This window comes from Ascidiella aspersa, chromosome 7 (genome assembly GCF_963924565.1).
Source record: "Ascidiella aspersa chromosome 7, kaAscAspe10.2, whole genome shotgun sequence".
In the NCBI taxonomy this organism is placed as follows: domain Eukaryota; kingdom Metazoa; phylum Chordata; class Ascidiacea; order Phlebobranchia; family Ascidiidae; genus Ascidiella; species Ascidiella aspersa.
In genome coordinates this window covers 8,321,477-8,331,233 of record NC_139453.1, presented here as the reverse complement: position 1 = coordinate 8,331,233, position 9,757 = coordinate 8,321,477, and the positions used below count along the sequence as shown (strand labels likewise).

The 9,757-nt window shown below is 38.4% G+C and overlaps 2 protein-coding genes across 2 annotated transcripts; both read right to left on the bottom strand.

Moving 5' to 3' along the window:
- Window positions 1-304: 304 nt before the first annotated feature.
- LOC146137563 (uncharacterized) lies at window positions 305-2,774 on the bottom strand. Its single transcript, XM_083393958.1, has 2 exons — window positions 2,140-2,774; window positions 305-1,671 (listed from the first exon to the last, which is right to left on the bottom strand). Exons 1-2 carry the CDS (start codon window positions 2,338-2,340, stop codon window positions 1,522-1,524), a joined length of 351 nt encoding a protein of 116 aa, XP_083250084.1. The 5' UTR covers window positions 2,341-2,774; the 3' UTR covers window positions 305-1,521.
- A 111-nt stretch (window positions 2,775-2,885) lies between these two features.
- LOC146137562 (uncharacterized) lies at window positions 2,886-5,941 on the bottom strand. Its single transcript, XM_083394016.1, has 2 exons — window positions 5,638-5,941; window positions 2,886-4,522 (listed from the first exon to the last, which is right to left on the bottom strand). Exons 1-2 carry the CDS (start codon window positions 5,833-5,835, stop codon window positions 4,373-4,375), a joined length of 348 nt encoding a protein of 115 aa, XP_083250142.1. The 5' UTR covers window positions 5,836-5,941; the 3' UTR covers window positions 2,886-4,372.
- Between the last annotated feature and the right edge of the window lie 3,816 nt (window positions 5,942-9,757).

The window sequence follows — 9,757 nt, the reverse complement described above, 5'->3', positions numbered from 1 at the left end:
GTTGTCACTAGGTATCGTGTATGGGCTCCGACCCTATTTTATGGAACTACCTAGTAGATGTTACACTAACAATACAAACAAAAATAAACCCAAGATTTCGATACTTTAGTTCCAATACTATACCATATTAAAATCAGCTAGCACGCTGATTAAGTGATTGGGTCAATTGATGTTGTGTTCAATCCCCAGAAACAATAAAAGAGAAAAAAAATTGGTAGGCTAGCAACTAACACGTGAATTTAAGAAAAATCGAAAAAAAGTTCAATTGACCGTTTTGGTAGTTCTAAGTTTAATAAAGTAAGTTAAGTCAAACTACGACATTCGCTAATCCTGCAAACTCCGGGTTTTCCAGAAGATCCGTTTTTCAGGATTGCAGGAAGCCGACATGCAATTACACGTAGCCTATATGCTACAGTGGTTTCTATATTTAGGTCACCAAATGACCACTTCTACATTTGCATGCTGTTATTATTTGCACTATTCAGCTGGCCACATTGCTACTTGCAAATATAGGTTAGGGTTAGGTTATAACCTACTATTTAGGATTAACTATTTAGTTTGTCTTAAAAAAATCATTTTAAAGTTAAAAATCATTTCACATCAAATGTCGTTTAAGGCTGAGTAACATTGTTAAGCGAGTGTTAACTGACAGACGTTCATTGTTAGTGTTAAAGTGTGTTTCATATGTAAGCTACAATACATTTTATTCAATATAGGTAATTTCATAGTGCAACATAGATCATTTAAAAGTACATGCTTGTGCCGGCTGAAAATTACAGGTTTGAATTGCCGACAAAATCTTTTCACACTTTCATGCAAATTTAGAAATTAAATTAAACATTAGGTAAATCACAATTTCGCTGTTGACAGGTCATGGCACACAAATGAAACTTTAAATTTTTTAATTTGTCGCGTAGTTTTTGGAATAGATTAATTTATCGAGGTTGCAAATCTTTTTACATATCGAAGCAAATGAGTAATGTTATATAGATAATTATGGTGCATTTACTCAGAAACTCAAGATACAACTTACAATATCCCGAATGTGAACAAAATAACCTTTATGATTCTTGAACATTATTCGTTGATCTAGTGTAAATGATCACAAAAAGGCCCTTCATTCTGCATATTTCAGTGATCGCCTTTATCAGGAGCCGTATTTAAAATCGGATATATGAACCGCTACACGAATATTGTTAAAGTGCTGGTGGTTATATAGCTTTGTACAAATAAAGTGGTGTGAAGTGCTGTAGGTGAACAAAGGGCCACCGAAACAAAACTACTAGAACTACAGTATACACTCAAGTGTTCGCGTCATGCGTGCAATTAGGCCGCGAAGAAAAGGCAGAGAGGTTAATGCAACAAAAGGTTAAAAACAAGGCACAATTAAGTTTCACCGGCATGCAAGTAATCGTACAAGAAGTACAGGGTGGCTTTTTAAATGCTTAATTTAAGCTACCCTCTTTTTAAAAAAAAATATGGACTGTGGCGACCACTAGCAGGCGTGTATGGCGCGCAGATCTAAGATCCGGTGACATTACGTTCGATTTCTTGCATCTCCGGCGGCAAAACGGCGTTCAAGCTCCCGGTTTCGGCTGTTTCCTGACAGAGAGCGCAGCAGGGTACGCAACCCCAGGCTAAACAGTCGGTCCAGAACGAACCCTCGATGTCCTGAACATGGAAAATGTCAAACATTTAGCCGAGAAATTAGGAAAGGCTCCGGATTTCCAAGCACCGAATTTAAGTCTAGATTAATTTAATTTTTTTGAAGTAAAGTTGTCGATTAGGGTTTATAATAAATGCCGCTACCATCTAGCAAACGTCAAGGTTGCTTTACTTTGAATCCGAGCGGATAAAAGTTAACTAATGAACATATAAATGTATTGAATCTAAGACTTTACCTTCAGAGTTTGATAAAAATAATTTCACAATTAAGTTGAAGCTGGTATTTTGTAAGGCCAGCGACCCGAAAATTATTGCATCTTTCAAAAAACATTGCCCTTTATTGCTAGAAAACAACTATGCATCGTATTTCCTTCAAGTCGAGCATGTTTGCTTTTCAAACTTTCGTTTGCTTAAGACTATATACCAAGGAACTTGTAACTGCGACAATTCTACCAAAAGATTACTTGGACGTACATTTTTGCGCCGGATAAGACCTCTCATTAGGGCGCCGACAATGCAAGGAGCCAGGTAGAAGGAAGTGACCCAGAGCATGGCGCTGGCCTCACCGGCCGCCTCGGCGTTCTTTCCAATGGCAAGAGGCATTGCACAGCAGGTCAAAATGCACAAGCTGCTGTTGCTGAAACAGCCGAAGATTCCTTGCTTCCATTCGCCCATGTTGCGTTGTTTTGCTTTTCGACGTGTTAAGAGCTTACAGAAAAAAGTTAATCGAACAGCCTAGGCTTGAACAGCTGTGGAATAGAAAAATGACTCCATTTCGACTTTGACTTAATTGGTTCAGCAAAAGTAACAACAACTAAGCCATGAGCTCTGTATCAAGTAGCTTATAGGTCAACTAGGATAAAAACATATTTGAAGGCTTTTTGATTAATATTTGTAAAATTTATACAGTGTTTAAAATGCTGGTAATTATAAGACAAAAAAATTGCAAGAAATATCTGCGGTAGCTTCTTTCGCTTTACTGACTGTGGGATAATTCAAATTGTGCACCTGCCAACAAAGAATAAATTAAAAGAAAGGGGGTACAACGATTAAACAACTTGTTCTTCGTGATATTGTCTTGGTAAACCAATAGGATTACATTTGGCAAGTTCCAGCTTCTTTTAGTTAGATGGATGTATTACCACTTACAGTAGAAAAAATTGTTTAGGCTTAAATGTGAAATATAACAGGTTAAGATCCATATGTTTGTTGCGTTTTTCCAGTAGCGAAAACTGTAGGGGTTAAACTTTTGACATAGTTGATAAAAATCTTGTGCAATTATTTTATTTTTGGATTATGTCAATTAAGATACAACCTTTTGTTTCCGAATATTTCCTAAAATATAAAAGGTAACTGTAATTAACATCACCAAACGTCTATAGTTAAAACCAGCTTCAACTGTAAGAGGCAAATGTGGGAAGTTTAAAATGAAGGCCAACAACTATGTAAATGGCACTGAATTTTTTTTGACTAAATGTTTCAATATTTCGTTAAATTGTCTGAGAAAAGAGTATTATTATTAAACTCATGAAATCTAAAAATATCGTATCAAAGCGATAACCGATAAAAGTCGTGGTATCGGCGCTGGTCCGATACAATTGTGGTATCGCTTTATATGAAGACAACAATAATGTCCTTGCCTTGATTACAATATAATTATTTCGGCATCATAGTACGAATGCTCATATCGACTCAAAACGTTGGGACTTTTCACTCAAGATATCTATTTTGTAAAAAAATCATAAAAATCAGTCTTCGCGTTGCACAAGGCGCATGTTGGAAAAATGTCACCACACCTGAATTACGGCTTTTTGCAGATAAAAACCTGTATGAATAACAGCCATATAATATCTATGTAACGGAGGAGGTTCGAAATTATCTAAGTGTACAGCACGGTAGGCTACTTACCTAAAATGTTGAGCGTTTGTATCAAGCTTCAAACAAACTAACTGAGTGCTACACACGAAACATTGTGTACCATTGGTTACTCTACCCTACCATAAACTTAGTTAATATTCAGTAGCCTTGCATCTCAAAACTCCAGCAAAGAGGGGGTTGACTGAAAAGTGTTCATAAACTGTCAGTGTCATGCACTCCATGCTTCAACTTTTCTACGCTATGCTCTAAACTTAAGCAGCACATACAGATTGAAATGTCGTTGTGCATATTGCAGAAGTGCATATATAGCGTGATCATCGGAGCCATAAGTAAATCTTCAGTAAATATACTTCTTACAAGCGTGACAAATAATGCTCTGAGTACAGACGTATTTCACGCATAACGAATAAAAAGGAAGGACGCGACGATGGTATTTACATGCATTAAACAAGGTGCAATCCAAATTTAAAGCACCCTACAAGGCTACAATCACTACACAGAATATTCACATGCATTGTAATGACGTCATGCAGTGCTGACGACAGCAATACGTCGTCAGAAAGATTTTACTCGATATTTTGCTGTCGTCGCTAAGTGTAATGTGTTTTATTAAATACACGTGCATTTCATGCGTTAACGTGCACACTCCAAAAAAAGTTGAAACAAAAAACCTGTCCGGAGATAAGAGGAATCGAAAAGTCCACATTTTTTCAGCGTCTCCTTTTCTAAAGCGAATAAAGCGGAGTAAATAGATTCGGGCAGCGGGGAAAAAACGCCGCGTGGGGGCGCTGTCGGTCGACGGGCTGAAAAAAAGCTTGTGCTGCGATTTCTATGAGTTGTTGACTTCACGCTGTATGGCCTGCATCGCGGGTTGCTGCAGGTAATCCATGCTCCCAGTTTCGGCCGTTTCCTGGCAAATTGCAAGGCAAGGCACACACCACCAGATTGCCACGTCCATCCAGAGCGACCCGTCGATACCCTGCGTAAAAAAATATAGTTTCAATTAAATAAAAAATAACAGATTTGGTAAATGTGTTTATTTTTCATTAAAATACTTTTTCGAAATTTGCCTTTTAGTCCGTTTTTTTCACCTAATAAATTATTTATTTACGTGGAACAAAAAATAAATCTCAGTTTTAACGGCATAAAACTGAGATTCTCTGCGCGGGAGAACCGTTTAGGATTTTGGCCTCCCGTTGCATAACTCCAACGTTTTTTTACTGCCCACACTTGGTCAGCTCTGAAAAGGTAGACTTGCGATTCAGACATGTGCCAAAGTAAACAAACAATCAAAACCAACCATTGAAAAACAACTGTAAAGCCTAACCCAAGCGCAATGCGGAACCAACCTACCCGAGAAACCTATTCTTCGATACACCACCACCTTCAATTTCGTGTAATTAAGATACTCAACTTATTTTGTACTTTTTTTATTTATAGTGTCAGATTTACGAAAGTGCCTATATAAACTCACACAGTGGTATTAATAAACTTTCAAGTAACGTTAACGGATGTAAGCTTTTTGATAAACTGTCTTTCGCAGCTAAAAAAAAATTGATTGATAAGAGGCGACTGAGTTCAGATGGCAAGATTGGCCATAGATGTATTTAAAATCAAAATAAGTTTACAATAACAAAATATTCTTGGTTGACCGAGTTTCCTATATAAAACCAATCGTGAATCAGACAACCAAGCGTGTTTATTTTAGACTTATATGCAAACGTTTCTTCGTTGTCCTTTTTGGTGTTGCAAATTAACCGGAAAACCAAAACATAAACACGGATTTATTTGTAGAAATTTCAACAGAACATATAAAGGTTATAATAGTCGATTATGTTATCAGAGTTATTGCTGAAAAGCTGAAAAAAAAATAAAAAGGTCGAATTTTTCGATGCTTTAGTTTATATATATATATTGGATTGGCAGTATTTTAAAAAAATTCCGCAACGGTTTATTTTACCGTTCACGCAGATACAAGTGTGTAAAGCTAAAGCTTAATGCTCCCTTAAACGTTTTACGAATACCTAAAAACAGGCTTTGATAAAAGCACAAAGGTAGACAACGACTACAGCCAACACGGCTTGCAACATTTACCTTCTTCTTTCGAATCAGGCCCCTGAGCAGGGCCCCGGCCACACAGGGGACGCCCCAGACGGCCATGACCCACAGGACCGAGCTCTGCTCCCCCACAGACTCGGCGTTCTTGCCTATGGCCAGGGGCGCGGCGCACCAGGCCAGAACACACAGGCTGACGTTGTCGAAACATCCAAAGATTCCTTGCTTCCAAGCCATTTTTGAGCGATTTCGATTGCTTCTTGCCTAAGCGGGCGTGTTTACTTTACGTTTGTTTTAGGGGTTGGTTTAAAATTCGAACAGTTTAAATGGGTCGCGCCTATTTGCAGCTGCAACAAAGACAAGAGTTTGATAAAATTTTTGGAAAAGACAAACAGCAAACCTTGATTGCGCGAAAATTTTCGCGTAGAATTCAACTGAGCTCCGATATCTCTTAAACTGCAATTAGTTTCCTAAACATTTCTTGATTTTTTAATAAGCAAATACGATGATAAACTAAACTATTGCAACAAAGTTAATGTGTGCCGAAAATCGACAAAATTGTAAACTCACATTTGCCTTCTTAAATAAAAAATGGAAACGCTCCCTAAAAAGTAAAAACGATGTTAAGAAAACGCTAAAATCAGAAGAAAAAAATCTAAGAAAACTCGAGAGTACAACTTTCCTTTTCACTCAAAAAATATGTTAACTACAAAACAAAAAAGTGTGGGCGTATTCTACTACAACTACGAAAGCTTCTTTACTACGCGTCCCTCTGCCGCGAAAGTGCGAACAGGGGTGCGGCGCCTCCGCCTATAACGGGCGCATACATCGCTTACACGTCGGCCACGCCTTTTTTTCAAGTCGCGTGTGCGTCGTAACGCTGCGTAAATGCGTGCGAACGAGCAAGGCGTGAAGTCATAGCGTCACGACGACCGGAGGGGGTCACGAAGGCCCCCACCGACCCCGATGTTTACCCCAGCATTCTTCGTGGTAATGTTGCGTTCGAGCAGCACGTCGCGCGTGTTAAACGATGTCGTAATGCGATTGTTTTTCCGTCGGAACGCGGTGACGCGGCGCTCTGCTCTGCATTAATGGCCGCTCTCAGCGTAAACCGCCGCCGCTGACCAATATCCGGCAAAAATCATCGCAAATCAATTTTCGTCGTTGTTTCACGCTCAGCGCTGCATGATCTGCACTTTTTACAATCTGCGATACTTTATATTTCTGTCCGCTCTTTCTATTCGCCTAACTAGAAATGTCCGATACTTGGTGTTTGATTTCTTATATAAATTTTTAATATTTTGGCAACCGGCTATCCGGTCTGATACCAAATACCATTATTATAGCCAAACAAACAAAAGAGGTCAATCAAGGACAATTGCTTTTATTTCTTTAGTAATGCAAAAGTTTGCATTTTATTATTAATAATGGAAAACTTAGTTTATTGGTAACTTTATGGAACACTTACTTTTATTGTTAACATATGTCTAAAAAAAATATATTTTAAAATGTAAAACGCTCAAATGCAAACTGGAGCTAAACTATTGAAATTATTTAAGGCATCGAGTGTTGGCCTCGATTTAATACTATTGGACATTCCTACGCACCTTTCATCAGTATGAAAGTAGTGCAATCTCTGCGCTATATTTTTTTATTTATAAAATTAGAACTACGAAATACCTGTTAAAATGTTAACTTGAAACGACTAAGTATCAGGTATTTTTTGTTATACGAGCTGCAAGAAGCTTTGGAGCCTTGAGTTATCAGAAAATAAAAATATAACTTTATAACTTGAAAAAAATGGATTTTTAATTATATTTTTAAAGTTCACACACAAAAAAGGTTGTTGTTCATTTGTTGATCGACTAAACCAGCAAACGACTGCCAAAACATAAATTTAATAAAACGCAAAAGTAACTAACCGCACAGGCTTTGAATTAAAACCAACGCCACGTAAAACTACATCGCCACGTACAGCATTCGCTCTGCATAACTTGAACTAGGCGTACAGAAAAAACACCCAATACAAAAAACAGCCAGTGACTAGCCACCGCCGCCGCTGTGACTGTGACATAACGCAGAGCTGAAGCGCAAACTTTAGCTGGCAGGAGGTCCGAAGGACGGCGGATCACCACCGCACGGAAGTGATATAGCTTGCTGTCCGGTCCGCTCGGTATTGCAAATAATAATCAAAAACGGGCGATAAAACAGTGTATGTATGCATGCGCCAGTGCGCGCGTGTGTATGTGTTCGCGGATTTTTCGAATCCATTGTGCTGTGTTTCATCCGGCCTTTGGCTGTCAAAGCTTCGTCAACGCAAACAAAAAAAGCAAAAATGGGTTACTATTATTAATTGCAACAAATGAATATACTGTTGCTGCCAGGCATTGTTTCAAATGTACACTGGTGCTGCCGGAAAATTTTTATTAAAGTGCCAACGTTTCGACCACCTATTCGAACAATCTTATTCAGGGCAATATAATTGCAACTCAGGGCATTATTAATCAGTCTGCAATATACAGTCTCGCGTATAGCGCCAATACGGGTATGTGTCGTGTCCAGTATAAACGTGGGTGTGCTTTGGCTCCGTTAAAATGGAATAGAACCCCGCTGATAGATGGCTTTTGCATCCTGGCCTCAAACCTCATATAATAGCTGCTACACGCATCTATTTGTTGTGCGTTTGAATAGAACGGAAAAACGGAAGTCGCCTAATCAGGCTGTTTAGCAAACAATCAAAGACCGAAACCGTCAAACAATAACTCGGATGATTTTATCACCAAACAGTCAAAAAATCAAAACGCATTAGGTCTTTAACAGTCTGGCTGTTAAACGGCGTAAATTTCGATTAACCCTGCTGCTGTTTGTCCAGCCAAAACAGAAAGTCTAGAAGCGTTTGTCATTGTGTTTACAAAAAAAATTAGAAAACTCATCAACGCTGAACTGCATGCAAAACACTTGCGAGTAACCACTTTGTGCCAGCCGGTCCCCGGAATTTTTGCACATACATTGTTTCAGCAAACACACCTTTTTTTTTTATTAAATTTATTAACGGGGAAATGGCTTCGCATTAGGTCTCTGTGATGCAACCTTGCGTTGCCAAAAAATAACATAATTATATTCTCGGAAAATTTACTGACTGTTTGAACTTTGAAAAACAAGTTCAATCAGCTATTAAGGGTTACCAACACGGCTAAGAAATCAAAACCTGTAAAACGCGTTTTCACAGGCAGCCTGACATTTCTCCACACAATATTACCAAAGTATTTAACCTCTAAAGCCAACGTAACCTTATTAGTTTGTTCGAAGTCTTTAATAGTTTGACGCTCAATTGTTAATACAAGGACTTGACTTTCTTTAATTATGACTTGACTGGGACTTGACTTGTTATTTTTTTAAAAAGACTTGACTTGAACTAAAGTTGTTTTTCAAATGACTTGACTTGGACTTAAGTCATTTTTTTAAAATGACTTGTTTACAACACTGCAAAACTTGCCTCTTAGTTTCGTGTTCTGGTGTAGATTGTTGACTACACTAAGACGTTTTATCGTCCTGAGTGCAACGATAAATCTGCACACAGAGATGAGAATAAACGGCTTCTAAAAACGGAGATGGAATGCGGAAACTGCGTGTATCAGCTATCTTAAGCTGATTTGCACTAGGCGCCATGTAAACACCCAAGCCAGCAACGTTTATTTAAGGCCAACAGTGCCTTCACCGCATACACATATAGCCTACGCGTTTAAGTGTGATCTGGCTTATCTGAAGTGGTACACTAACAATGAGGAACTCATAACTAACAATGAGGAACATAATATCAGTACGCTGGGAGCCTTCGTGAGAAAAAATCCAAATAAATTAAGTCAGCCTTTTTAGAGATCTTTCAACAGGTAGAACAAAAAACACCTTGAAATGTAACTCAAACTCACAATCTAGGACCTAGGTTATTCTGCAACCTTCGCTCTGCCATATACATAGGATCAGTGGCGAAGGGATTTAGGAGAACTAATCTTGCATGAAAAATCCCGATGGGTTAAGTAAGCTTCCAAGAAGCTCATATAACAACACCTTTCAAGAATCGCAGTCAAACCTCTAATAATAGCGGGGACAAGCGTTTTGCTTAAGAGCATAAGGAATGCCGTCGGGAACATTTCACAAT

What these genes read in the sequence shown, in the direction of transcription:
- LOC146137563 (XM_083393958.1), bottom strand. Translation starts at nt 2,340, where the DNA reads ATGGGCGAATGGAAGCAAGGAATCTTCGGCTGTTTCAGCAACAGCAGC. An exon ending in GTCTTATCCGGCGCAAAAAT is followed by an intron (nt 1,672 to 2,139) that starts GTACGTCCAAGT and finishes TTCCATGTTCAG; the next exon opens with GACATCGAGGGTTCGTTCTG.
- LOC146137562 (XM_083394016.1), bottom strand. Translation starts at nt 5,835, where the DNA reads ATGGCTTGGAAGCAAGGAATCTTTGGATGTTTCGACAACGTCAGCCTG. An exon ending in GCCTGATTCGAAAGAAGAAG is followed by an intron (nt 4,523 to 5,637) that starts GTAAATGTTGCA and finishes TTTTTTACGCAG; the next exon opens with GGTATCGACGGGTCGCTCTG.